Source organism: Brachyhypopomus gauderio, unplaced genomic scaffold (assembly GCF_052324685.1).
Source record: "Brachyhypopomus gauderio isolate BG-103 unplaced genomic scaffold, BGAUD_0.2 sc95, whole genome shotgun sequence".
NCBI classification, from domain to species: Eukaryota; Metazoa; Chordata; class Actinopteri; order Gymnotiformes; family Hypopomidae; genus Brachyhypopomus; species Brachyhypopomus gauderio.
This window is the reverse complement of record NW_027506916.1, coordinates 820,978-847,415: the sequence shown is the minus strand read 5'-3', so window position 1 is coordinate 847,415 and position 26,438 is coordinate 820,978. Positions and strand designations below refer to the sequence as shown.

At 45.4% G+C, this 26,438-nt stretch overlaps 1 protein-coding gene and 1 long non-coding RNA gene across 12 annotated transcripts in view; both read left to right on the top strand.

The window, feature by feature from the left end:
• The window catches only part of lrrfip1b (leucine rich repeat (in FLII) interacting protein 1b), a 36,930-nt gene extending 22,757 nt beyond the window's left edge, over positions 1-14,173 (top strand). For 3 of the 11 annotated variants that reach the window (XM_076992663.1, XM_076992662.1, XM_076992668.1), the window contains 11 exons: positions 117-167; positions 4,050-4,115; positions 5,111-5,188; positions 5,568-5,597; positions 5,756-5,881; positions 6,104-6,274; positions 6,607-6,699; positions 7,032-7,124; positions 7,440-7,532; positions 7,638-7,776; positions 8,271-10,479. In XM_076992663.1, coding sequence (XP_076848778.1) covers positions 117-167; positions 4,050-4,115; positions 5,111-5,188; positions 5,568-5,597; positions 5,756-5,881; positions 6,104-6,274; positions 6,607-6,699; positions 7,032-7,124; positions 7,440-7,532; positions 7,638-7,776; positions 8,271-9,310 — 1,980 coding nt within the window. In that variant the 3' untranslated portion in view covers positions 9,311-10,479. The other 8 variants (XM_076992665.1, XM_076992671.1, XM_076992669.1 and 5 more) reach the window with 6 other exon arrangements.
• Positions 14,174-14,650: 477 nt separating this feature from the next.
• Positions 14,651-25,873, top strand: LOC143496498 (uncharacterized). The gene is made up of 3 exons (XR_013125615.1): positions 14,651-18,192; positions 22,448-22,569; positions 24,168-25,873. It is a non-coding gene; the product is annotated as an uncharacterized LOC143496498 (long non-coding RNA).
• Positions 25,874-26,438: the final 565 nt, after the last annotated feature.

Genomic DNA, 26,438 nt, shown 5'->3' with positions numbered 1-26,438 from the left:
CAGGGAGGTCTGTGATCTGTGCTGCACTCTGGGCCTTCACCATTGGCCTCTCTGAGCTCCACACAAACAGATGTAGCAGCTAATCACAGCTGTGTGGTTTTGTCTCCCTCTCACAGATATCAGACGATGAGGAGCGTCTATCCGTGGGAAGTCGGGGCAGTTTGAGGGTAAGTTTGAGTGGGGGCAGTTTGAGGGTGAGTATGAGTGGGGGCAGTTTGAGGGTGAGTATGAGTGGGGGCAGTTTGAGGGTGAGTATGAGTGGGGGCAGTTTGAGGGTGAGTATGAGTGGGGGCAGTTTGAGGGTGAGTATGAGTGGGGGCAGTTTGAGGGTGAGTATGAGTGGGGGCAGTTTGAGGGTGAGTATGAGTGGGGGCAGTTTGAGGGTGAGTATGAGTGGGGGGGGCAGTTTGAGGGTGAGTTTGAGTGAGTGCAGTTTGAGGGTGAGTTTGAGTGGGGGCAGTTTGAGGGTGAGTATGAGTGGGGGCAGTTTGAGGGTGAGTATGAGTGGGGGCAGTTTGAGTGGGGGCAGTTTGAGTGGGGGCAGTTTGAGGGTGAGTATGAGTGGGGGCAGTTTGAGGGTGAGTATGAGTGGGGGCAGTTTGAGGGTGAGTATGAGTGGGGGCAGTTTGAGGGTGAGTATGAGAGGGGGCAGTTTGAGGGTGAGTATGAGAGGGGGCAGTTTGAGGGTGAGTATGAGAGGGGGCAGTTTGAGGGTGAGTATGAGTGGGGGCAGTTTGAGGGTGAGTTTGTGTGGGGGCAGTTTGAGGGTGAGTATGAGAGGGGGCAGTTTGAGGGTGAGTATGAGAGGGGGCAGTTTGAGGGTGAGTATGAGAGGGGGCAGTTTGAGGGTGAGTATAAGTGGGGGCAGTTTGAGGGTGAGTATGAGAGGGGGCAGTTTGAGGGTGAGTTTGTGTGGGGGCAGTTTGAGGGTGAGTATGAGAGGGGGCAGTTTGAGGGTAAGTTTGAGTGGGGGCAGTTTGAGGGTGAGTATGAGTGGGGGCAGTTTGAGGGTGAGTATGAGTGGGGGCAGTTTGAGGGTGAGTATGAGTGGGGGCAGTTTGAGGGTGAGTATGAGTGGGGGCAGTTTGAGGGTGAGTATGAGTGGGGGGGGGCAGTTTGAGGGTGAGTTTGAGTGAGTGCAGTTTGAGGGTGAGTTTGAGTGGGGGCAGTTTGAGGGTGAGTATGAGTGGGGGCAGTTTGAGGGTGAGTATGAGTGGGGGCAGTTTGAGTGGGGGCAGTTTGAGGGTGAGTATGAGTGGGGGCAGTTTGAGGGTGAGTATGAGTGGGGGCAGTTTGAGGGTGAGTATGAGTGGGGGCAGTTTGAGGGTGAGTATGAGTGGGGGCAGTTTGAGGGTGAGTATGAGTGGGGGCAGTTTGAGGGTGAGTATGAGTGGGGGCAGTTTGAGGGTGAATATTAGAGGGGGCAGTTTGAGGGTGAGTATGAGAGGGGGCAGTTTGAGGGTGAGTATGAGAGGGGGCAGTTTGAGGGTGAGTATGAGTGGGGGCAGTTTGAGGGTGAGTTTGTGTGGGGGCAGTTTGAGGGTGAGTATGAGAGGGGGCAGTTTGAGGGTGAGTATGAGAGGGGGCAGTTTGAGGGTGAGTATAAGTGGGGGCAGTTTGAGGGTGAGTATGAGAGGGGGCAGTTTGAGGGTGAGTTTGTGTGGGGGCAGTTTGAGGGTGAGTATGAGAGGGGGCAGTTTGAGGGTAAGTTTGAGTGGGGGCAGTTTGAGGGTGAGTATGAGTGGGGGCAGTTTGAGGGTGAGTATGAGTGGGGGCAGTTTGAGGGTGAGTATGAGTGGGGGCAGTTTGAGGGTGAGTATGAGTGGGGGCAGTTTGAGGGTGAGTATGAGTGGGGGCAGTTTGAGGGTGAGTATGAGTGGGGGCAGTTTGAGGGTGAGTATGAGTGGGGGCAGTTTGAGGGTGAGTATGAGTGGGGGCAGTTTGAGGGTGAGTATGAGTGGGGGCAGTTTGAGGGTGAGTTTGTGTGGGGGCAGTTTGAGGGTGAGTTTGTGTGGGGGCAGTTTGAGGGTAAGTTTGAGTGGGGGCAGTTTGAGGGTAAGTTTGAGTGGGGTCAGTTTGAGGGTGAGTATGAGTGGGGTCAGTTTGAGGGTGAGTATGAGAGGGGTCAGTTTGAGGGTGAGTATGAGAGGGGTCAGTTTGAGGGTGAGTATGAGAGGGGGCAGTTTGAGGGTGAGTATGAGAGGGGGCAGTTTGAGGGTGAGTATTAGAGGGGGCAGTTTGAGGGTGAGTATTAGAGGGGGCAGTTTGAGGGTGAGTATGAGTGGGGGCAGTTTGAGGGTGAGTATGAGAGGGGGCAGTTTGAGGGTGAGTTTGTGTGGGGACAGTTTGAGGGATTCATTGTCTGCCTCTCATCAGTGAAAAGCTGACCTGTGACTTCACAAGAAAAGCTATAATACAACATGGCTGCCATTTAGGGAGAGATTTTATTTCAGAGACATTTTAATGAATAACAGTTTGGATTTGAACACTACACTGAGACACTAATGTGTAAGTGTGTAGTAAGCATCAGGATAGCTACACTATATTGCTAAAAGTATTCGCTCACCTTCCTTGACTCACATATGAGTTTAAGTGACATCCCATTCCTAATACATACTTTGGTCAAACCCTTTGCAGCTAGAACAGCTTGAAATCTTCTGGGAAGGCTGTCCACAAGGTTTAGGAGTGTGTTTATGGGGATTTTTGACTATTCTTACAGAAGCTCATTTGTGAGGTCACATACTGATGTTGGATGAGAAGGCCTGGCTCTCAGTCTCCACTCTAATTCATCCCAAAGGTGTTCTATCAGGTTGAGGTCAGGACTCTGCCATCCATATCAGATTGCCAGATGGAGATGCGTGATTAGTCACTCCAGAGAACACACCTCCACTGCTCTAGAGTCCAGTGGCGGTGTGCTTTACACCACTGCATCTAACGCTTTGCATTGTACTTGGTGATGTATGGCTTGGATGCAGCTGCTCGACCATGGAAACCCATTCCATGAAGCTCTCTGCACTGTTCTTGAGCTAATCTGAAGGCCACATGAAGTTTGGATGTCTGTAGTGATTTTTTCCTCTGCAGAAATTTGGCAAACTTTTCGCTCTTATGTGCTTCATAATCCACTGACCCCGCTCCATCAGTTTGTGGTCTACCACTTCATGGCTGAGTTGCTGTCATTCCCAAACACTTCCATTCTCTTATAATACAGCTGACAGTTGACTGTTGAATATTTAGGAGTGAGGAAATTTCACGACTGGATTTGTTGCACAGGTGGTATCATATCACAATTCCACACTGGAATTCACTCAGCTCCTGAGAGCGACCCATTATTTCACAAATGTTTGTAAAAACAGTCTGCATGATTATTCATTGCTTCATTTTATACACCTGTGGCCATGAAAGTGATTGGAACACCTGATTCCAATAATTTGGATGGGTGAGCGAATACTTTTGGCAATATAGTGTATGTGAGGTTAACATGAGTGTTCCTCTAAAGTTCTGATGTCTGCCGTCAAAGATCTGCATGCCAAGTTCATTCTGCTCATCTGGAGAGATTATTTTCCTTCATTGGAAAACAGGGCGAAATTGTGTCTGTGGGCGGAGTTATGTCTGTAAATATGGTGTTTCTCCTGGCATGGTTGTGTTTAAAGTGCTGCTCCGTCCAGTCTACCAGTGTAATGACCATGGTGTCATAAGAACTGGATCCCGGCATCAGACGCAGGTCTCTCCTCACATCACTTCACACCTGGTTAAATCGGGGGGTGGAGTCTATCACAGGACACACCACCACTTTATAATGCACAGAGTGGCTCTTCTACGTGTATCTGTGTGTTTGATTGATCCCACTGCTGAGGGGCTTCAGTGTAAATGTCTCTCTGTAATATCATCAGTGTGTGGACCTCACAGAACCGCCAACATCCTCACCCTAACTTCCACACAGGGGGGGTGATGTGTGCTTGTGATTGGTCCAGACTCTACAGGCCCCTCCCACTGCCATCATATCTCTCGTCTTCACATTGTCTTATCTTGCTCTTTTCTCTTTGGCTTAGGGAAACTGCTCTGATGTGTGTAGCAGCACCAGCTGTCTGCCCTCACCCAGACTGCACAACGCCCGGGTCTGTCCCCCATTTTGCTTTCTATCTTTTTGTCGCACACACTCTCTCACTCTCTCACTCCTTTCCTCTCTCTTCCCGTCCTTCCGTTCTGAGCTCTTAAGATCATTCTGTCATCTAACCCACACAGGCCTCAGTTTAGCGCCTCAGACTGACAGCACACGTGCACACGTGTCTTCTCTCCCGCATGCGTCTGTAGTTAATGGAGGTGCTGCGTGTGTTCTGGTCCCCCTCAAACTCCCTATGGTCTCACGTGTGTAGTTTTATTGTTTTGGGTTTAAGGAGAGACGTCCACATGTACAGCTGAAAAACGGTGTCTGCTGCTTCTCAAAATCCTTCATGTGCTACACGCACATCCAATACAATCCTTCTCAGTTAGTCTAGGATTATCTTTTGTACACTGTAAACATTTATTGTGTGTGTGTGTGTGTGTGTGTGTGTCTGTGTGTCTGTGTAAGTGTACAGGTGGTGTTTACTGTCAGGTGGAGATTGTACTGGTGGTGTTTACTGTTGGGTGGTGATTGTACTGATTATGGTTACTGTCGGGTGTAGATTGTACTGGTGGTGTTTGTACTGGTGGTGTTTACTGTTGGGTGGAGATTGTACTGGTTATGGTTACTGTTGGGTGGAGATTGTACTGGTTATGGTTACTGTCGGGTGGAGATTGTACTGGTGGTGTTTACTGTTGGGTGGAGATTTTACTGGTTATGGTTACTGTCGGGTGGAGATTGTACTGGTGGTGTTTACTGTCGGGTGGAGATTGTACTGGTTATGGTTACTGTCGGGTGGAGATTGTACTGGTGGTGTTTACTGGGTTTCTCTTTAGCCTGACGTTTGTTTACTATTGTTTGGTAAGAGTTAAACCTACATGTTCTATATTTCCTACGTTTTATATCTCTCATTCTTTTTCATTGCTGTCATTCATGCTCTTTATCTCTCTGTTCACGCCCCCGTCCGTCTGTCTGTCGTCTTTTCTCGGCGGCCGGCGTGGCGTCCAGCCGTCAGACTACGGCGGGTTTTTGGGCTCCAGCTCAAGGGCTTCATCTCGGGCCAGCTCGGCTCGGGCCAGCCCCGTGGTGAGCTCCTCCCTCTCCTCTCCAGACTCCTCCCTCCCTTCTCCAGACTCCTCCCTCCCCTCTCCAGTCTCCTGCCTCCTCATCCTAAGACTCCGCCTCCCCTCAGACCTGCTATCTTTGGACAATATGAATGATCCACTCCACTGCTCGGTTTGAAGATGCTCCTGTATGTGGTGTAGAACTGAATCAAGGCACAGCAGCTGGGTCCATGTCTGCTCAAAGCAACATTGCACCCTCTAGTGGCCAAACTAGAGTAGTTCAGCACTTCTCAGCGACTGCATGAACAGTAGCGTGTAGCTGTTGTGTCGGGTACAGAGGGCAGAAGCTTCTCTGAACTGCTCCCTTGGTAATGTGGTGTCACGTTCTGTTTTCCCTGCAGGTTGAAGAAAGGGCAGACTTCCTGGAAAAGGTCAGTCGTGTTCGTAAGCAGCTTTGAGGCCGTGTAAAAAAGATGTTTGTCCATTCACACACTATTGTTTCACTGTGTTACATTCTAATTATAAATAAGTGAGGTGGTGTTTTCTTGTGTGCGTCTACACTGACGTCTCCTACACGGGGCTTGGCTAGACGTCCAGGACTGCGTCCACACTGTCTGCTGCCACGCTGGCCTCTCTGGGTGGGGGTCTGTCCCGCAGGGGCAGCTGTGATACCTCCATCTCAGCAGACACCGAGGCCTCCATACGGGAGATGAAGGTGTTTACTGTGTTTCATTCAGTACAGTGAATATATGAATGTGGATGTGTGAATGTGGATGTGTGAGTGTGAATGTGTGAATGTGATTGTGAATGTGGGATTTCTGCTTTGGGTCCTTATTTCCAGTTATTTCACATGTTCCCAAAAGTGTGTGCATATATGTGCATGTGCATGATCGTGTGTGTTTACGTGCTCACGGCTCTTTGCTTGGTGATCCTCCAGGACTCTCTGACGGAGGCGGAGGAGAAGTATCGCAGGGCCATGGTGTCCAACGCACAGCTGGACAATGAGAAGTCCACCCTGATGTACCAGGTGGACACACTGCGGGAAACCCTGATGGAGCTGGAGGAACTGCTGTATGAGACACGGAGGGAGTGTGAAGAGAAGACCAAGGTGAACGAGAAGAAGACACACCTCCGGGGGTGGGCGTGGCTCTGTGAGCAGCCTGGCGTGCTGTTGGCCAGGTGCTCTGGGGGTGGGCGTGGCTCTGTGAGAAGCCTGGCGTGCTATAGGTCAAACGTAGGGAGCAGTTGAGCCTGGTTAGAGCAAATACACTGACTGTGTGTATTACTGCTTGACCAAATTGAATAATTAAAAAGACAGTAGACATTGGGTTTCCTCACTGAGTATTAAATGGTGGGGAGCCTCCGATCTCTGCCCACGGTGGAGACGTTGGGGTCCTGAACACTGTGGTGTGCAGCATTTTCTCTCCATGTGTGTGTCAGGGTTACGAGCGAGAACGCCACGCTCACACGGTTTTGCAGTTCCAGTTCGGCGAGATGAAGGAGACGTTACAACAGACCGAGGAGTTACTGAAGGTACGAGTGTCTCGTTCCCGCCACCACTCGCCGGAAGCTCGGACATCGTTTAGCTCTAAATTCAGTAGCCACTGATTCTGGGTCATTTCCACTGCTGCTTAAAGAAATAAAGAAATATAGAAAAGTCTTTTATTTGTCTTCCTGGAACTTGAGTGTGCCGGTACTGCCTCTCGAAACGTGCGATATGACCCACCCACACTTGAGGAGGAACGTGTCTTCCTTCTTAAATCCCCTCGACTGCTCTAGGGTTCTGACACCTGGTGTCCTGCTGCTCTGTGATCTGTTCTCTCTTGTCTGTCTCTCCCTCTCTGTCCTGTGTCGGGACACTTCAGGACGCGCAGCTGATGCGTGCGAAGGGTGAGAGCTGGGTTAGGGAGATCTCAGACCTGCACGAGACCCTGGAATGGAAGGAGAAAATAATCAGGGTACTGTCAACGTGTTTTAGAAATCGCTGCTTTGGTTTGACGGCCTGTTTAAAACTGCAGATGGAGGAAGGTTTGACCGGGCCGTCTGAGCTGTGTCATGTGATCTAACCAACGGGCCGTCTGAGCTGTGTCATGTGATCTAACCAACGGGCCGTCTGAGCTGTGTCATGTGATCTAACCAATGGTGATTGTAGAACATGGCGCTGTATTGACATGTTGAAGTTCTTCTATAATGTAGCTGCTTCACAGTCTGTTTCCTCTTTATTTCCTTTCCTTCTTCCTGTTTCTCTTCCCGCCGCCGACGGCCGTGTGTAGGCCTTAGAGAGGCAGAAGGAATATTCGGATACTGTCCAAGACGAGAGGAATACTTTGAGAGATGAGGTTTTCCGGCTAAGGGATGTTCTGAAGGTAGAGGCTTTCGGGATGAAGGGAGCAGCCGTCCGACGTTTCTCGGTCATCGCCTGTGGTGTTATACTCAACTGTAGGATAAATGGAGGTTCTTCCCTCTCACAGAAACATGGCATAGCTCTTGGACCTGAAGTCACAACCAACGGAGAGTCAGGCAGCAAAACCACTGATGCACCAGAAGATGTGGAATCAACCTCCACATTGGACCTACAGACACCTGGTGTCAGTGGAGACTGCGTGTTGGGTACGTCCCAGGATCACGCTTCATTACCCATTCATTCATTTAAATCATTATTATAATAAAACAAATCATCTGAATATTCATGCAAATTCTCGCAAACTATGCTAATAAGTGATAAGTGAACGTTCATTTCTAACAGTGCGCAGAGTCGCAAACTAAATGTTGATTTTGTGTTCTAGTCTGTTCATTCTTCCACCTGTAGTGTGCAGATCCAATCAGGACGCTCACGTTAATTATGTACTCTCTCTGTTCATTGCACCCGAACAATTAATCAAATTAGCGTCTCTTGCAGCTTTTTACATTTTCCAAAGCCTACAGTGTTCTACAAATGCCTTCAGTGATCTCCAGTGTTCAAACTGCATCTTCTTAATGATGAAATTTGCATTCCTCCTTTCTGGTGATTGCCTTGATTCCTGCTCTGCACCAATTAGGCTAAAAGTCTTTAGATTAAATGTTTTTCTATGCAGCCTTTATATATTTTCCCAACGATGTTCCAGAGAGACTTCCAGAAGATCAAGACACCGGAACTGACAGCAGATCAGGGAAGAACTTGAGTCCAAGCACGGGGTTCAAGTTTCAGGCAGAAGATCAGAGGTCTGCTTTTGAAGATGTGGACACAGGTGTTTTCAGACCAGACAAGGCAGTAGGCGTTGATGCGAAGAGGTCACTGGAGGTTCACCCCTCGAACAGCAGCGCCGTGGTACAAATACAGGGGGATGTCAAGGTACTGAGATCTGGAAGCAGGCCAGATGTCTTCAGTGGGAGGTGGGAGAACTATGAGGAGCCCAACACTACGCAGTGTTCACGTTACCCCATACAAGCTCAGGTCCGTATGGACTGGACGAAGATAGTGGACCATCGCCAACCAGAAGTTGTTCAACGAGGTGTGAGTGCCAGACGACGTCAAGGTGATGTAGCTAACAATGAGTCAAGGACTGGGAATATCCTACGTGAGAAGGTGGACCGTGCCGAACAACCTCTCCCAAGGGAGGTGGGCGGAGCTTTAGAACCTCTCCCAAGGGAGGGGGGCGGAGCTTTAGAGAATATCAAAGCACCAGATAAACTAATGGAGAAGACCACAACAGCTTTAAATGAAGAGGTACAGAAAGCAGTGGGAGCTTTGCAGAACCTGCCCCAGCCTGTTGAAGCATTCAGCCTGCAGGAGCCTGCATGCTCTCCTCAGAAGAAACAGAACATCAGCAAAAGTGCTCAGGAGCTCATACCAACCCTCGACGTCACTGAGGCGGAGAAGATCGGCAGCCCGAGACCAACGTGCCCTCCGGCCAGGCGGCGTGAGTCTGGGCCTGCGTGTCGCGTCGACGGCCCCTGCGGACGGCAGCTCTGCACCTCGGTGAAGGTGGAAAAGGGCCTGGCTTCATTCCTAGATAGCTGTCAGGAGGCTGGAGCCCTGGACTTTGAGGTGATCTCGCCAGAGGATGCAGACACGCCCCGTGACGACACCCGGGAGGAGGCGGAGCCTCATGCAGACAAAGCGAAAAACACCAGGATGTACACGCGTGACTGCTGTGTGTCATAGCTGAGGACAGACGTCACACACCACTGCTGTGTGTCATAGCTTAGGACAGACGTCACACACCACTGCTGTGTGTCATAGCTTAGGACAGACGTCACACACCACTGCTGTGTGTCACACCTTTAAATTGATGTATTTAGTTTAATCTTTTAGAAGAACAATCTTCATATGGCCAGATATTTTATGTCTACTATGGATGCATAATAAGCCTTTTTTTTTCTCACAATTCTTGTACAAATGCTACATTTACTAAGATTTTTCTGGTCATATTAGTGTTTACAAGAACAGAGAATGATCAAATGATTAGTCATATGTGACAATGCAAACATATGTTATAAATGCATTAGGTGGATCATATTTCTGATGTTTGTGAGTCCACGGTGTAACCAGTAGCCTAATAAATCTGATCTGGATGGACATTCTTGTTTGGTCTGTCAAATTGTAAAGACAGCAGGTGTGGCAGGTATAATTTAGGACATTATTTAGGACATGTCTTGTTGATGTTGCCTGGACCTGCTGCTCAGTGTGTCTCTTCCAAAGACACATGCTGGTGATTTCCAGTGTGCCCATAATAAATGTCCTGAAAAAACATCTATATGAAATTTATATTTCACATGGGAAATAATTTTTCATAACTTTAATTACACAATTTATCCAACACTCTTAATTCCTGGCAAGAATATATTTTTTTAGGAATTTGACGGGAGAAGGACCAACGGGATGTTTTGAATCATCTACACACATTTAATCTGATCTATTCACATTTAATCTGCTATACGCACATTTAATCTGATTTATACACATTTAATCTGCTATACGCACATTTAATCTGATTTATACACATTTAATCTGCTATACGCACATTTAATCTGATCTATTCACATTTAATCTGATCTATTCACATTTAATCTGCTATACGCACATTTAATCTGATCTATACACATTTAATCTGCTATACGCACATTTAATCTGATCTATATGTGTTTAATCTGATCTATACACATTTATAATATGTGGAACATGCAGAATTCCAGGTATAGAATGCTGCACAATTATAATCTAATATATATTAGATTATGAAACTACTCATGCCTAATCTCAGATTACACTGTACCTGCAGTCTGACATGGTGTGACTTCCACGGCGTGATTTGTGAAGCTCCTTGTGCTCTGTGTTTTTAGAGATACGGCTGAGGAAGATGATGGAGGAGAGGGAGTACCTGCTCGAGCAGGTAGGGGGCGCAGATGCACAAATGCAGCTATTTGTCCACTGGGCTGGTCCAGAGTTGATTATCTGATCTCTGTGTGTGTTTGTGTGTGTGTGTGTGTGTGTGTGTGTAGGTTAGGAAGCTGAAAACAGCCATGGAACAGCAGCAGAGGAGTGTCTCGGAGCAGGGCGTCAGCCCAGATGGAGGAGACCTCCAGAATGGTGTGGACCCTCAGGTTCTGGACCTACAGAGTGAGACACGCCACTGTGACACGGGCCGGTTCTCCACAGGCCTCTTTTCCTGCTTGTCATGGCGTTTTGCATGAGAGCCAATGCAACGCTCGAGCTGTCTGCAGCTGCTCAGACTATTTCTCAGTGTGTGAGACAGAACTGTGTTACCTTGAGCCAGTCCTGACTTATGAACATTGTTCCACGACATTATTCCACGTTCATGAGTCCTAGTTCTTGATTCATGAACATCATTCCGTTTGTCTTGTGATTCAGGATTCTCAATTCATGAATGTTCTTTCGTTTTTTCTTGAATTGTCACCGCAGGAGACGCTAACAGACAAATCAGTGACTTGAAATTTAAGCTGGTGAAGTCAGAACAGGAGGTCACGGCTCTTGAGCAAAATGTGAGTGGACTCGAGACTTCAGACAGCAGGACGAAACAACAGAACACCAGTTTGGCTACTAACTGGTTTGGTTTGTTTAAATGAGTTTTTTGAATGCCTGCTTGTTTTCAGATCGTGCGGCTGGAGGGTCAGGTGATGCGCTACAGAACTTCCTCAGAAACAGCGGAGAAAGTGGAGGATGAACTAAAAGTGGAGAAGCGTAGACTGCAGAGGGAGGTAGGAGAGACGGAGAGAGAGAGAGACGGAGAGAGAAAGAGAGTGTGTGTATGTATGTATGTATGTATGTATGTATGTATGTAAATGTGCCATATTTTGTCAGTTGTGATTTTTTACACCGCAATCAAAATTTGTCCTCCGCTTTAAACCCATCTGTGCAGTTAACACACACACACACACACACACACACACACACACACACTAGTGATTACTAGGGGGCTGTGGATCACACGTGCCCAGAGTGGTGGGCAGCCCTAGCCCGCAATGGTCCCATTGGTTCCTTGTGTTCTGTCTGCAGCTGAGGTCGGCATTGGACCGCATCGACGAGTTAGAGGCCAGCAACAGCCACCTGACCAAGAGGCTGGAGAAGATGAAGGCCAATCGGAGCGCCCTGCTGGCACAGCAGTGACCGCCCACTCTCCGCCCACAAACTGCTCTCATCGCCCGCCTGTCTCCGCACACAAGCATCCCGATGTGTCTAATGGCTCCTTACAAATCCATCATTAACGGATTGAAGTGGCCCTGTCATTATCCGATAGGACATTACCCACGCCATTCTGGACCGTGTCTGAAGGACATTACCCACGCCATTCTAGAACACATCTGAAGAAATTACCCACGCCATTCTAGAACACATCTGAGGAAAATTACCCACGCCATTCTAGAACACATCTGAAGAAATTACCCACGCCATTCTAGAAGACATCTGAGGAAAATTACCCACGCCATTCTAGAAGACATCTGAGGAAAATTACCCACGCCATTCTAGAATACATCTGAAGAAATTACCCACGCCATTCTAGAAGACATGTAAAGAAATTCCCCACGCCATTCTAGAACACATCTGAGGAAAATTACCCACGCCATTCTAGAACACATCTGAAGAAATTACCCACGCCATTCTAGAAGACATGTAAAGAAATTACCCACACCATTCTAGAACACATCTAAAGGAAGTTACCTTTACACATCTGAACACATCTGAAGCAAATTACCCACGCCATTCTAGAAGACATCTAAAGGAAATTACCCACGCCATTCTAGAAGACATCTAAAGGAAATTACCCACGCCATTCTAGAAGACATCTAAAAGAAATTACCCACGCCAATCTAGAAGACATCTGAAGAAATTACCCACATTTATCCTAGAACACATCTGAAGAAAATTACCAGCACCATTCTAGAACACGTCTGAAGGAAAGATTAGCAGTAGCTGTGATGGTCTACAGAACTTCCTGGTTACGTTGCAGTGTCCTGGTGATGAGGTTCTGTGCAGAGTGTGAATCTGGGCCAGGTGCTGTATAACGATTTCTGTTCTTCAAGATCAGGAAGCTTGAAGGTGCAGTTCCCACGGAACATTTTAGTGAACACTGAACAGCTCTTGCATTTGCTGGATCCTGACTGAACTACACTGTATCTTGCCCTGCGTTCATCATATATCTGCATAAATCTGGGGTGGGTTAGGCCTAAAGCACATTGCGTTTGTGTAGAGTTTGGCTCCGGTGGACGATGCACTGTATTACGGAGCTTGATGTCTAATGGTGTTGAGGCTCCTGAATTGAACCTGGATATCGAGGGCTTCCCCGAAGGGAAGGAGGAGTCTATAATTGAACTGGGCGGCGCTCACCTGCTTTATCCACAGACGCCATTTCCACCACGAGGACTGGTGGCTTCACAGATGCTGTGCAGCTATTGGAGCTATTGATAAGGAGAAGGACTATTCAGTTCATAGTAGTTTAAAGCCAAACTGGTCTGTGTGTATGTGTGTTTGTGCGTGTGTGCGTGTGTGTGTGTGTGTGTGTGTGAGAGAGTATGTGTATGCATGTGTGAGTGTTTGTGTGTGTGTGTGTGTGTGTGTGAGAGAGTATCTGTATGCATGTGTGAGTGTTTGTGTGTGTGTGTGTGTGTGGATGTGGGAACATATATAAGGTGGCCCTAATACCTGTGTTCTCATATAAGATGCACAAGTGTGTTATTATGTAAGGTATGCATTATAAAGTGGCAACTTCTGCTTATAATGCATTACACCTCCTTAACAAATTAGCCACAAAATACGTTCTGGGACCCATATATAAATTACATTTACAAAGTACAACAATTCTGTCACAACACAAAATCAAAAGTCAGTAGAGCATCACGTTATTTCTGAAATGTCTTCGTGTCTTCGTGTCCTGCATTATGAAAGAAACAGGCAAAGTAACTCTCGACCAAACTGTGTTACACACTTGTGTGAGTATCATATATGCAATATACACAGATGTTAGGACACCTATTGAGATGGGGGCGGGGGGTCATGTGTTTGTGCCTGTTTAGTGACACACAGATGGAGGCTGTCCAATCACAGCAGCTGGGGGCTTTCCAATCACAGCTCAGGAACGGGGACCCTGTCCTGTGGACTACCAGCTCCTAATACGTGTCTTTGAGGTTTTTGAGGTCTGACTGCATTTTTTTGTAGGGATAAGAAAAGATAAACATATATTGCAATACTATAACAATAAAGCGTTTTTATTAAGCGTGATGTTACATTAGATCTTTAGACTGTTTTGGCCACAGGAGAAAAAACTAGAGTGAGTCCTGGTCCTCTGGATCTGGTGAAGAACACCACAAGAGTGGATCTGGCCAATCACATCTTCCCTCTTTGCCCAACTGCAAGTCCAGGACATGAAATAACAACCCTGTTTACAGATGTAGTCGCTCGCTCTCGGAGAACTGAACAAATACTTTGTCGTTATGTGATTTACATAATTGCTGGTCAGTGTGACACAACATAATTAAACACATTCATGCAATAAAACAACATTTTATCAAATCTCTTCCTTTTGTGTTATGCAGTCAATGTTAGAAACATTGTTTCCTTTGAGGCATTCTGTGGATCAACAGCAGAGGGCAGTATTGTACTGTGGGCTAGTTAATGGCCGTCACGTAAGCACACGCTCTGAATGAATTGCTCCCAAGAATCAAGTGTCTATGTGTGCTTATATAAACCAATATATATATTTTATCCTCTTCATACTGTTGGTACACTAGAGCTGGTTTTCTGCTGCTGTCTGAACTGTTCCCAGCTGTGATAGTTTGGGGTGATGGATCACTCTTCTCCCAGCTGTGATAGTTTGGGGTGTTGGATCACTCTTCTCCCAGGTTTGATAGTTTGGGGTGTTGGATCACTCCTCTCCCAGCTGTGATGGTTTGGGGTGATGGATCACTCTTCTCCCAGCTGTGATGGTTTGGGGTGATGGATCACTCTTCTCCCAGGTTTGATAGTTTGGGGTGTTGGATCACTCTTCTCCCAGCTGTGATAGTTTGGGGTGTTGGATCACTCTTCTCCCAGGTTTGATAGTTTGGGGTGTTGGATCACTCTTCTCCCATCTGTGATGGTTTGGGGTGATGGATCACTCTTCTCCCAGCTGTGATAGTTTGGGGTGTTGGATCACTCTTCTCCCAGCTGTGATAGTTTGGGGTGATGGATCACTCTTCTCCCAGCTGTGATGGTTTGGGGTGATGGATCACTCTTCTCCCATCTGTGATAGTTTGGGGTGATGGATCACTCTTCTCCCAGCTGTGATGGTTTGGGGTGTTGGATCACTCTTCTCCCATCTGTGATGGTTTGGGGTGATGGATCACTCTTCTCCCAGCTGTGATAGTTTGGGGTGTTGGATCACTCTTCTCCCAGCTGTGATAGTTTGGGGTGTTGGATCACTCTTCTCCCAGCTGTGATAGTTTGGGGTGTTGGATCACTCTTCTCCCATCTGTGATAGTTTGGGGTGATGGATCACTCTTCTCCCAGCTGTGATAGTTTGGGGTGATGGATCACTCTTCTCCCAGCTGTGATAGTTTGGGGTGTTGGATCACTCTTCTCCCAGCTGTGATGGTTTGGGGTGTTGGATCACTCTTCTCCCATCTGTGATAGTTTGGGGTGATGGATCACTCTTCTCCCAGCTGTGATAGTTTGGGGTGTTGGATCACTCTTCTCCCAGCTGTGATAGTTTGGGGTGATGGATCACTCTTCTCCCAGCTGTGATAGTTTGGGGTGATGGATCACTCTTCTCCCAGCTGTGATAGTTTGGGGTGTTGGATCACTCTTCTCCCAGCTGTGATGGTTTGGGGTGTTGGATCACTCTTCTCCCAGCTGTGATAGTTTGGGGTGTTGGATCACTCTTCTCCCAGCTGTGATAGTTTGGGGTGTTGGATCACTCTTCTCCCAGCTGTGATGTTCACGTAAAACCCCAGAAACACTTGTGCACTCATGACAGCCCAAGCACAGGCCACAGCCGTGTGTCCTGGTTCACGCCAGTCCTGCCAAAACCTGAGTGTGGAATATCTGAACCATGAACAAGTTCAAGGAAGAACAGCTTTTAGAAAGCAAAGCATGTCGTCATCCCTGACATCAGCTTCAGGTAGGAAGTAGTCTGGTGGGGAAATTTCTGACTCGACATGCTGAACATTCTGATCATTTGAGCAAGTTTGCAAACAGGTGAGTTTCTGGAAGATCTTTTAATGGGGACATGTTTGAGATGGTTGGAGGTTTAAGGCATCTTGGCGATGTGAGTGTGATATGATGTCTCTTCGTGTGACACTCGCGTCTCCCACTCCCTGTCTCCCTGTCTTCCACTCCCTGTCTCCCACTCCCTGTCTCTCTGTCTCCCTCTCTCTGTCTCCTTCGCCTTATGATGATGATCAGCAGACTTTGTATTTGCCTGCATAGATAGCAAGATAGCAGTCTCATTTATGTCTCTCTTCATCTCCTGAAGATAGCAGTCTCATTTATGTCTCTCTTCATCTCCTGAAGATAGCAGTCTCATTTATGTCTCTCTTCATCTCCTGAAGATAGCAGTCTCATTTATGTCTCTCCATCTCCTGAAGATAGCAGTCTCATTTATGTCTCTCCATCTCCTGAAGATAGCACAGTCTCATTTGTCTCTCTTCATCTCCTGAAGATAGCAATCTCATTTATGTCTCTTCATCTCCTGAAGATAGCACAGTCTCATTTATGTCTCTCTTCATCTCCTGAAGATAGCAGTCTCATTTATGTCTCTCTTAATCTCCTGAAGATAGCACAGTCTCATTTATGTCTCTCTTCATCTCCTGAAGATAGCACAGTCTCATTTGTCTCTCTTCATCTCCTGAAGATAGCAGTCTCATTTATGTCTCTCTTCATCTCAAGAAAATAGCACAGTCTCATGTCTCTCTTCATCTCCCGAAGATAGCAGTCTCATTTATGTCTCTCAACACTTTCTTAAGATCTCTATCCTGCACTCTGGGGTGAAGCTTTGGCCCGATCTCTCTGTGAAACCAAAGGTGCAGAAATGGTGTCTATTGAAGGTATTTGGCTTTGAATGTAGAAAATAAGTGTCCTGTGTGATGGAGAACACTGCTGTAAACACTTTTGAACTACAGACGCTCCACCATGCACTCGCTTCCTGCACCATGTTTACCTCCGTCACAGCCTCCATCTGTTTAACCTGTTCTGTTTAAGGCTAAACAAAGGTGATGGTGTCTTTGTGTCCCTGTTTAAGGTCACATGAGTTCTGCTTCTTCATCCACTGTGATCTACAGCTTCATTAAATCTCATTTAAAGCTCATTTAAAGCTCCATTTGATTACATTGCTGCCCCTTGGATTAATTGTGATGGATTAATTTTGATGGATTACTTGTGTGTCCAGCGTGAACTCCGACATCTTACTCATAGAAACAGCACAGCTGTTTGTTATCTGACCTCTGACCTTGTGTCATTTCTTCACCCAGACTCCTCCCCCAACCCAACTCTGAGTAAGTGGATGAAATGATGTAAACTTTGACATGTTAGTTCCATAGCTTGTTTCTTCAACTTCTCGCTAAAAACTGATTATTTATGTGTCTGGCAACCCTGGTAATCCCCACCATCTCAACACTCCACAAGCCTCTTAAAGTATTCTGAGTGCAAACAGAAATATGGCAAAATAGCTTGGTCCAATAACAACAAAGAAAGTGAATTTTGTCAGTACTGATACATTTATGCATATCATGAATCTTGTCAACCTAAAACTGTCATGATTTTTGCAATAATTGCAATAAGTAATTTTCCCATGATTCTTCTTCATTAAAGGTGTTTAAACACGGCTGCCTGCACGTGGGACTCGTCTGTGGAGTCTCAGGAGAAACAGGATCCACCTTGTTTTCACCTACCATGTGCCCTTTTGATTTTGTTCTGTGTTCATGCCTCATCATTTGTAACTCCACCCCTCATTACTGGTTTCATGTGTGTGGTTCATTCCCCCTCTGAGCCTGTATATGTGCCCTGTGTCTTCAGTCATCGCTGGTCTTTGTGTGTTCCCACAGCTCTGTAGAGTGTTCAGGTCTTCAGATTTATTATCTTGTCTTTCACTGTGTTGAATATGTCTCTACCTGTTGTGCGTGTCAATCATGTTTCTATCTCCGGTATTCCCAGCCCTATGACTCTGGAGTGTGTGACTGACTAATGTCTGGTGTCCACCTTCGTATCGCTCACTATCAGGGGCGGACTGGCATACATTACTACCAGGGATTTCCCCAGTGGGCCGATGGGTTAGTGGGCCGCCGGTGGTTTAACTCGGCCCGGTGAGGAGCCATTGCCGCGCACTGCGGCCCCGGTTCGTAGTCACGCTGCTGTTTAACGGTGTTATTACCTCCCCCGCTCCAGTCAGACTAACCTGCTCAGCGCACGGCCGCGGACTGATCCTGTAAACACATGAACGAGTTGGACCGGGCCGTGGACTGGGCCAGTTGATGCGGGCTGACGGTGTGCAGTGAAGATCAGAAACAAAACCAACTTGTCCCAGAAAATCTGGGCCGGACTACGAAAACATACAGCAGGTGTGTCACTTATTAATATAAGTAGTGAGGAACTGGAAAAGCCTTGTCCATACTAATGCCACATTCATTATATCTCCCTGTTTGTGTCCCACGAGTGACAAGAGAGAGTCGCCAGTTACACACTGACACTGCTGGTCTAACTCAGGGCTCGGAAACCTTTGAGACATGGAGTCCCAACTCGGGGGGGGGGGGGGGGGGGGCGGCGTTGCATGTCGCGTACTGACAGTCACGCTCTCTACACTCTGATTAAGAACAGGGCTGCCCTCACTTTAGCCTAAATTCCAGCACTTGTCAAACCTGAATCACAATGTAACATCAAAATTGGTCAGGTAAATGTTCATTCCCCTGTTTTTGAGGGGTGTTTCTTTATACTACCACATATCGTTATGGACAACACTGCACAGAATGTGACGCGCCAAGTATGAACGCTTCCACCGTTCGCGCGAGGTGTGCGGAGTCGCGCGCTACAGTCACTGGTGAAAGTATAATCCATAATAAATAATCCAGCCTCAGGGATGACGTCACACGCCGTGTGGATTTTGACATTTTGTTTCTTAATTTGAACCCCGACATGTGGTTGAGTGTTGACTGGCGACACTGTTTGCTCGTACTAGGAATACATTTAGCAGCTAAGTTATCATTACTGACCTGCGCGTTAGCCCCAACATGTTTTACGTTGAGGTGGTAACGAAGGGTGGAAGTGCTCCTGTGATAAGCGAACTCCTTCCTACATAAAGTGCAAATAACACTATTTGTGTTTGTACTTCCATCTGGAAGTTTCTTATATTTAAATTTCCCATCCACCAGCGTAGCCTCTTTAGTCATCTCCATCATGATCTTATTGTGCGTCCATATCTGTATGTCTGGAACTTGTGCACTGAGATCCATTCCACGGTGCAAAAGTGTCTCATGTGTTAAAATGCGTAATTTTTTAGTTCGTTAAACTTCCTGTAATCAAATTAACGCGTTAAAGTCCCACCACTATTTTATATATATATATATATATATATATATATATATATATATATATATATATATATATATATATATATATATATATATATATATATACATACAACACTTTTTATTTTATATATATATATATATAAACACTGTCCATAACACTTTTTTCCAATCTTCCTCTGTCCAATGTCTGTGTTCTTTTGCCCATATTAATCTTTTTCTTTTATTAGCCAGTCTCAGATATGGCTTTTTCTTTGCCACTCTGCCCTGAAGGCCAGCATCCCGGAGTCGCCTTTTCACTGTAGACGTTGACACTGGCGTTTTGCGGGTACTATTTAAATGAAGCTGCCAGTTGAGGACCTGTGAGGTGTCGATTTCTCAAACCTGAGACTCTAATGTTGTCTTCTTGCTCAGTTGTGCAGCGGTGCCTTCCACTTCTCCTTCTACTCTGGTTAGAGCCTGTCTGTGTTCTCCTCTGAAGGGAGTAGTACACACCATTGTAGGAAATCTTCAGTTTCTTGGCAATGTCTCGCATGGAATAGACTTCATTTCTCAGAACAAGAATAGACTGTCGAATTTCAATTGAAAGTTGTTTTTTTTCTGGCCATTTTGTGAGTTTAATCGAACCAACAATTGTAATGCTCCAGATAGCTCAACTAGCTCAAAGGAAGGTCAGTTTTATAGCTTCTCTAATCAGCAAAACTGTTTTCAGCTGTGCTAACTTACTTGCACAAGGGTTTTCAAGGGTTTTCTAAATATATATAGGCTATATATATATATATATATATATATATATATATATATATATATATATATATATATATATATATACACTACCGTTCAAAAGTTTGGGGTCACTTAGAAATGTTCTTATTTTTGAAAGAAAAGCAGTTTTTTTTTTTTCAATTTAGCTAACATTAAATGCATCAAAAATACACTCTATACATTATTAATGTGGTAAATGACTATTCTAGCTGTAAACGTCTGGTTTTTAATGCAATATCTACATAGATGTATGGAGACCCATTTCCAACAACCATCACTCCAGTGTTCTAATGGTACATTGTGTTTGCAAACTCTGTAAGGAGGCTATTGGATATATAGGGGAGACCGGGTATGGGTGTAAGATGGGGAGAGTTGTAGCACCATCGGTTCCACCCATCACGGATAAGATATGAGTCATTCCAGTATTTACACAATTCCTCCCTGATCACACATGGTGAATATCAAGGCTGTAAACATACACTTGCAGATTCCATCGCGAAAAAAACTGATTTTGAGGTAAGAAAGTAAATTTCTGAATCAAGACTATATTTTGTTTAGTACTTGTACTATTGCAGATAAAACCATATGAATTATATTACATTAAACAGTAGTTTCTCAGGTAAATTGTGATGCATTTTTACCCTGTTAATTTCAAATCACCTTGCTAATACAGCTAGTTGGCTGACAGGGGTGGGGATGGTTGTAACACAGCTTTAAAACGTGTTACAGCCATCACCGTACATACAACTAAGAAAACTTTATTGATTTTTTATCATTTTAAAGAAAGACTGACAGAGGTGTGCCTGCAAATGTTTTTTTAAAAGAAGCATCTGATGAGGTCACAAATAAGGGCAAGTCAGTCAGATCAGTTGCAAAGGCACATGGTATCTGCCATGTAACACACACACACAGAGGCGGTCTTTGCATAGAGGCGTTGCTAGGCAACTGCCTTGGGCCCCTCCCACTGCAGCCCACTGTAGGGGCCCCCTGACTGGCTGACTTATTTCTCCCATATTAATGTTGATGGGCCCCCTAGCTAAATTCCCCTTGAGCCCCCAAATTGCTAAGTCCGCCACTGCACACACATACACACCCACACACACACACATTGACGTTGGTTATTTGACCTACATGTTCTTTACACAGGTACATTGTATTAGTGTTCATTAAGCATACATATTGTTAAATAAGTTTGTTCTAGTACACTAATATCCACACCCACACACATACACACTTCTGAGTAAAACAGAAAGTGAATATGAGTTATGGTCAGTCACAGAGAGAGATACATTGTTCTGGATTGTTATTGTATTTAAAATATATATTTTTGAAGCATTTTGCATGGTGTGGCCTCTGTTTTTTGCTTCTTTTGTCTAATTGTTACAACTTACCCCAGCATGTGTTACAACCTACCCTGCTAGTGGGGTAGGTTGTAACAAGAGAACGCCTTGTATTTGACATCAACTCACGAGGGCTGTGATATTTCAATTGAAGTTTGAATTGGTGCCATTTGTAGTAAATAAATGGGTGTACTTTGTATAAAAGTTTGAGAAGTCTAGCTCAAAAATTCAGTGAGTTACAGGTGCTGAAGCAAAATGTGTTACAACCATACCCGGTCTCCCCTATATATATATATATATATATATATATATATATATATATATATATATATATATATATATTATATATTAGTGGGCCAGTCTGTCAGGAATTCCCGGGCCATGTTTTCTCCCCTGTCCGCCCCTGCTCAGCACCTTCGTCGTTACACACAGGCCTTCCAAACAGGTGTTGTGTAGGGAAGGGGGCATCCCGCAGTTACTGGCAGAGTTTGAGGACGAGGGTCTCTTGGTGTGTCTTCAACATGGACACCCCCCCCCCCCCCCCAATATGGCAGTCTTGTGATTATACAAAAAAACATGTCATTATGACAAATTACATGCAGCACTAAACCTACAAATGTGTTAGGAAATTCATGTAATGAAACACCTTTTTACAGATCTGTATTGAGTCATACTGAAACATATAGGAAATGAATGAAGCAATGACCTGGTCTCTCTGAACGTTGGGACTATAGTGGACACAGTGAATCTTCTCAGGTTGGGCTGAACTTGAAGTCCTGTGTCCCTCATAGTCAAATCCATAGACATCACAGTGCAATCTGTGTTTTAGTGGGTGAAAATATGCAAACTGTGTCTTAACAGGTGAAATGTGCTTATGGTTCTGCCAAAAGGGTGAAACTTTCAATAAATCGGTTTAGGACACTGAGAATTTGGTTCAGACAACAGAGTTTTGTGTTTTAGCAATTGAGAAAAACTCTAAAGTCTTTAGCAGTAATCTTTAGTCTGTTCAGTATTCGTTTAGCTACCTCCCTGTAAGAAGAGAAGAGCTTGTTTCCGATGAGAATAATTTACAGATGATAATCAGATGATAATCAGATGATAATCCCAGAACGTGTCATGTTGCACCAGGCTGACGGAGAGTTGCACGTGATCACGAGACGACCCTCCCTCCCCTCTCTCACACACAGGTGCCTCCTTATCTAATCCATCGTGTTCTCACGGGAATGGAGACAGCATGCAGCACCACCATGAGCACTTGACTGGATTAACTGGATCAGTTAGAGCTATCTATCAACATCAGAATGCTTGTGTATGTGTACACATAACATATCTTTTATAGATTAACTAAATAGTGATAGTCATCACTAATTAAATAGAATAAATTGAAAACAAGATAATTTACCATTAACCATTACGTAGTCCATGGAATTAGATTTATCTACTGACATGTCATCAGTAAATTATTAGACATACCTGAAAGGTCTGTGAGGGTCTGTGGGTCTGAGGGTCTGGGTGTCTGTGGGTCTGGGTGTCTGGGGGTCCGGGGGTCTGAGGGTCTGGGTGTCTGTGGGTCTGGGTGTATGTGGGGCTGTGGGTCTGGGTGTATGGGTGTCTGTGGGTCTGGGTGTATGGGTGTCTGGGGGTCCGGGGGTCTGAGGGTCTGGGTGTCTGTGGGTCTGGGTGTATGTGGGGCTGTGGGTCTGGGTGTATGGGTGTCTGGGGGTCTGTGGGTCTGGGTGTCTGGGGGTCCGGGGGTCTGAGGGTTCAGAGGTCTGTGGGTCTGGGTGTCTGTGGGTCTGGGGTTCACAGGGAAGCTATAATACACTTTGTTCCAGTGAGAGGTGTCCCATATCCCACAATGCAAATTTAAGTACCCAATGAGTGAAAGCATTGCTTGTTATTGGCATTAAATTGCAAGTCTTGACACGTCATGTGGTGTTGGTAATTAACTTCAGAATGACTTGCAGGATCTGAAGGTATGCTAGGAATGCTAAAGCTTTCAAACACTTAATAGTGTCATTCTTAGTGATAGTGTATTCTAAACATTAAAGCCATTTCAATTTCCTTAATTAAACAATAACAAAAAAATGTTCTGTGCTGAATTACAGGTGCCAACACTTACTGAAAGGGCTTTCAAATAATTACTTCATATCTATTATGTAATAGTAGGTATAATCTTTTATCTGATATACATACTTTATTTTATTCTGGTGTACAAAACCCTGGATGTTATATGGTTTGTGTAAGTTTAGAGGGGTGCATGCCGCATTACTCTGGCTTCCGATTAAATATCACATTGAATTTAAAGTTCTTCTGTTAACCTATAAGGCGTTAAATGGTCTTGCCCCACAATATCTGAGTGAACTCATTGATTACTACAACCCATCTCGCCCTTTGCGCTCCCAAAATGCTGGATTTCTCCTAGTTCCAAAAATTAGTAAAACTACAGCCGGAGGCAGAGCTTTCTCTTTTAAAGCCCCTCAGTTATGGAATAGCCTTCCAGCTCCAATCCGAGATTCTGACACAGTTCCAATCTTTAAATCTAGACTTAATACTCATCTATTTAATCAAGCCTTCAGCTAATATCCCCCTTGTAAGGTGTAGGGGCTTGGGGGCCCCCAGACGTTGAGATTTCTGGTGATCTGAGATGTTGATGCTGTCATCCAGCTGTGTCTTGGCATCACTCTATTTGTGACTATGACTTGACTGGAAAGCAATGTCTCAGTGAGCCCTCATGCCTGTGGTCACCTCTGAACCCCTCCCTTTAGTTATGCTGCTATAGATTAGCCTGCCGGAGCCACATGCTGATCACTGGCACGTGAGCTATGTACATTTAAATCAATGGTGGATTAAATTCATGTCCACTCAGTCTGTATTGTCTATTTTTTTTGCATGCTTCCACCCAAGACGATTGGATACAGGCACCTGCAGGCACCTGGGGAATGGTCTGGCTTGTCGGTGGATGTGCTGATGCCGGGGTTGGATGTGCCATTGCCACGGAGGGTCGTGCTGCTGCTGGCCCGCCTGAGGCCCACCACCTGAGGCCCACCGCCTGAGGCCCACCACCTGCACCGAGGGGACTGTGGCTGCTTGGCCGGGGAACAGGAGCCTTGACTGTTGCTGTGGAACTTTGAAACCACCCTGCGACCACGGACTTGTGTTAACGGGCCGCCCAATGGAGGATGGGTTCCCTTTTGAGTCTTGGTCCTCCCGAGGTTTCTTCCTAATCCCCACCATCTAGGGAGTTTTTTCTCGCCACTGTCGCCTTTGACTTGCTCATTAGGGATCTGGACCCATACGATTGTAAAGCTGCTTTGTGACAACGTGTGTTGTGAAAAGCGCTATACAAATATATTTGACTTTGACTTTGACATGTCAAAATATATATGACACATGAATACACGAACACTGTAACTTCAACAAAGTAATGACAAAAAGTAGTTTTTAAAATCAAATGTAGTCAGGCTTAGTACCCAGTACTGCAAGACATTTACTAAAAATGTCTGAAAGGTTCATTCATCACAGTGAACATCCATCCATTCATCCATTATCTTTACTGCTTAATCCCGCTAGTTGGTGTCTTGGGAGGCTGTAGCCAATCTCAGGATCTCAGAGCAAAGGCAGGTCGCCAGTCCACCACATGGCCAACACACACACACACACACACACACACACACACACACACACACTCACACGCACTCACACCTACGGGCAATTTAGAATGACCAAACAATCCAACACTCTGTGGGAGGGAACCGGAGTACCTGGAGAAAACCCACACAGGTACAGGTAGAAAACGCACACGGAGCAGCCCAGACCAAACCCAGATTGCCTTGCTGTGAGGCGACAGTGCTAACCAACACACCGCTCCATCAGCATGCTTTCAGTTTATCATGAATGGTGTATTCTGTATATAAATTCAGTTTTTACCATGAATAACCACAACAAATGTGTGTCCAATCACAAATCAAATCAAATCAAATCAAATATATTTGTATAGCGCTTTTCACAACACATGTTGTCACAAAGCAGCTTTACAGGATTCACAAGGTTAACAATACTACGGGTCCAGAACCCTAATGAGCAAGCCAAAGGCGACAGTGGCGAGGAAAAACTCCCTATGATGGTGGGGAATAGGAAGAAACCTCGGGAGAACCAAGACTCAAAAGGGAACCCATCCTCCATTGGGCGGCCCGTTAACACACAAATACACAAAAACAAATTATACAGACGAATACACAAGTTACAAATAAATCACACAATCAGGCTAAGTATAAGGTAACTAGAATGAAAGTTCTGGGTGTTGATATTGTCAATGTAAATATCTTATGAGGAACGCCAGGTTTTCATTCCGTGTCGGAGCGATGATACTGGTATTGTAGGCTCCGACTGCAGTGTTACTCCCCAGGTGAACCTCGGAGATTTAATCGCATTTAGTTGAACACACAACAGGACATAAAGAACGGTGCAGTACCTATTTTGATCACACTCCCACTTGTGTAACATCATTAGTCATCATTTAAATAAATATTATGTTTGTTTACTTCTATAAAACAAACATAATATTTGCATACACTGCATTTCGTTGCTTTGTACTGCATTTCGTTGCTTTGTACCTGTACATATGCATATGCATATGACAATAAAGTTGAATCTATCTATCTATCTATCTATAAAGGTTAATTGTGTACATAGAGGCTCTCAGACTCTGGGCTTCAAGTTTGGTGAGACGTAGCTTGTATCAAACAGAACTGAGTGATCTGGGCAGGCTGGGTCACTGTCAGAGTGAGATCATTTTTCCTGGCAAATGTAAGAATTTGACGTTTTTTGTTCGGGGAACTGAACACACCTTGTTCTGAGAAAGCACATTTTCATGTTCATATCATACTCACGCACAACCGGCCAAAATCCTGTGGCGTTTCAACTTCATGCTGACATTCATTAGTCTGGGTTTCAAATCACCTGATGAGTCTGTACAGGTTATACATTAAATTATAGATCAGACTGATTTAATTTCAAATGCATAGTCCAACCCTCCCTGTGTGTAAAATGAGGTTAGTAAGTTCTTGGAGTCATTTGGTCTTATGGTATGGTAACAGTAACCCTAACCCTACCCTAACAGTAATCCTAACCCTACTTTAACCCTAACCCTACCCTAACACTAACCCTACACTAACA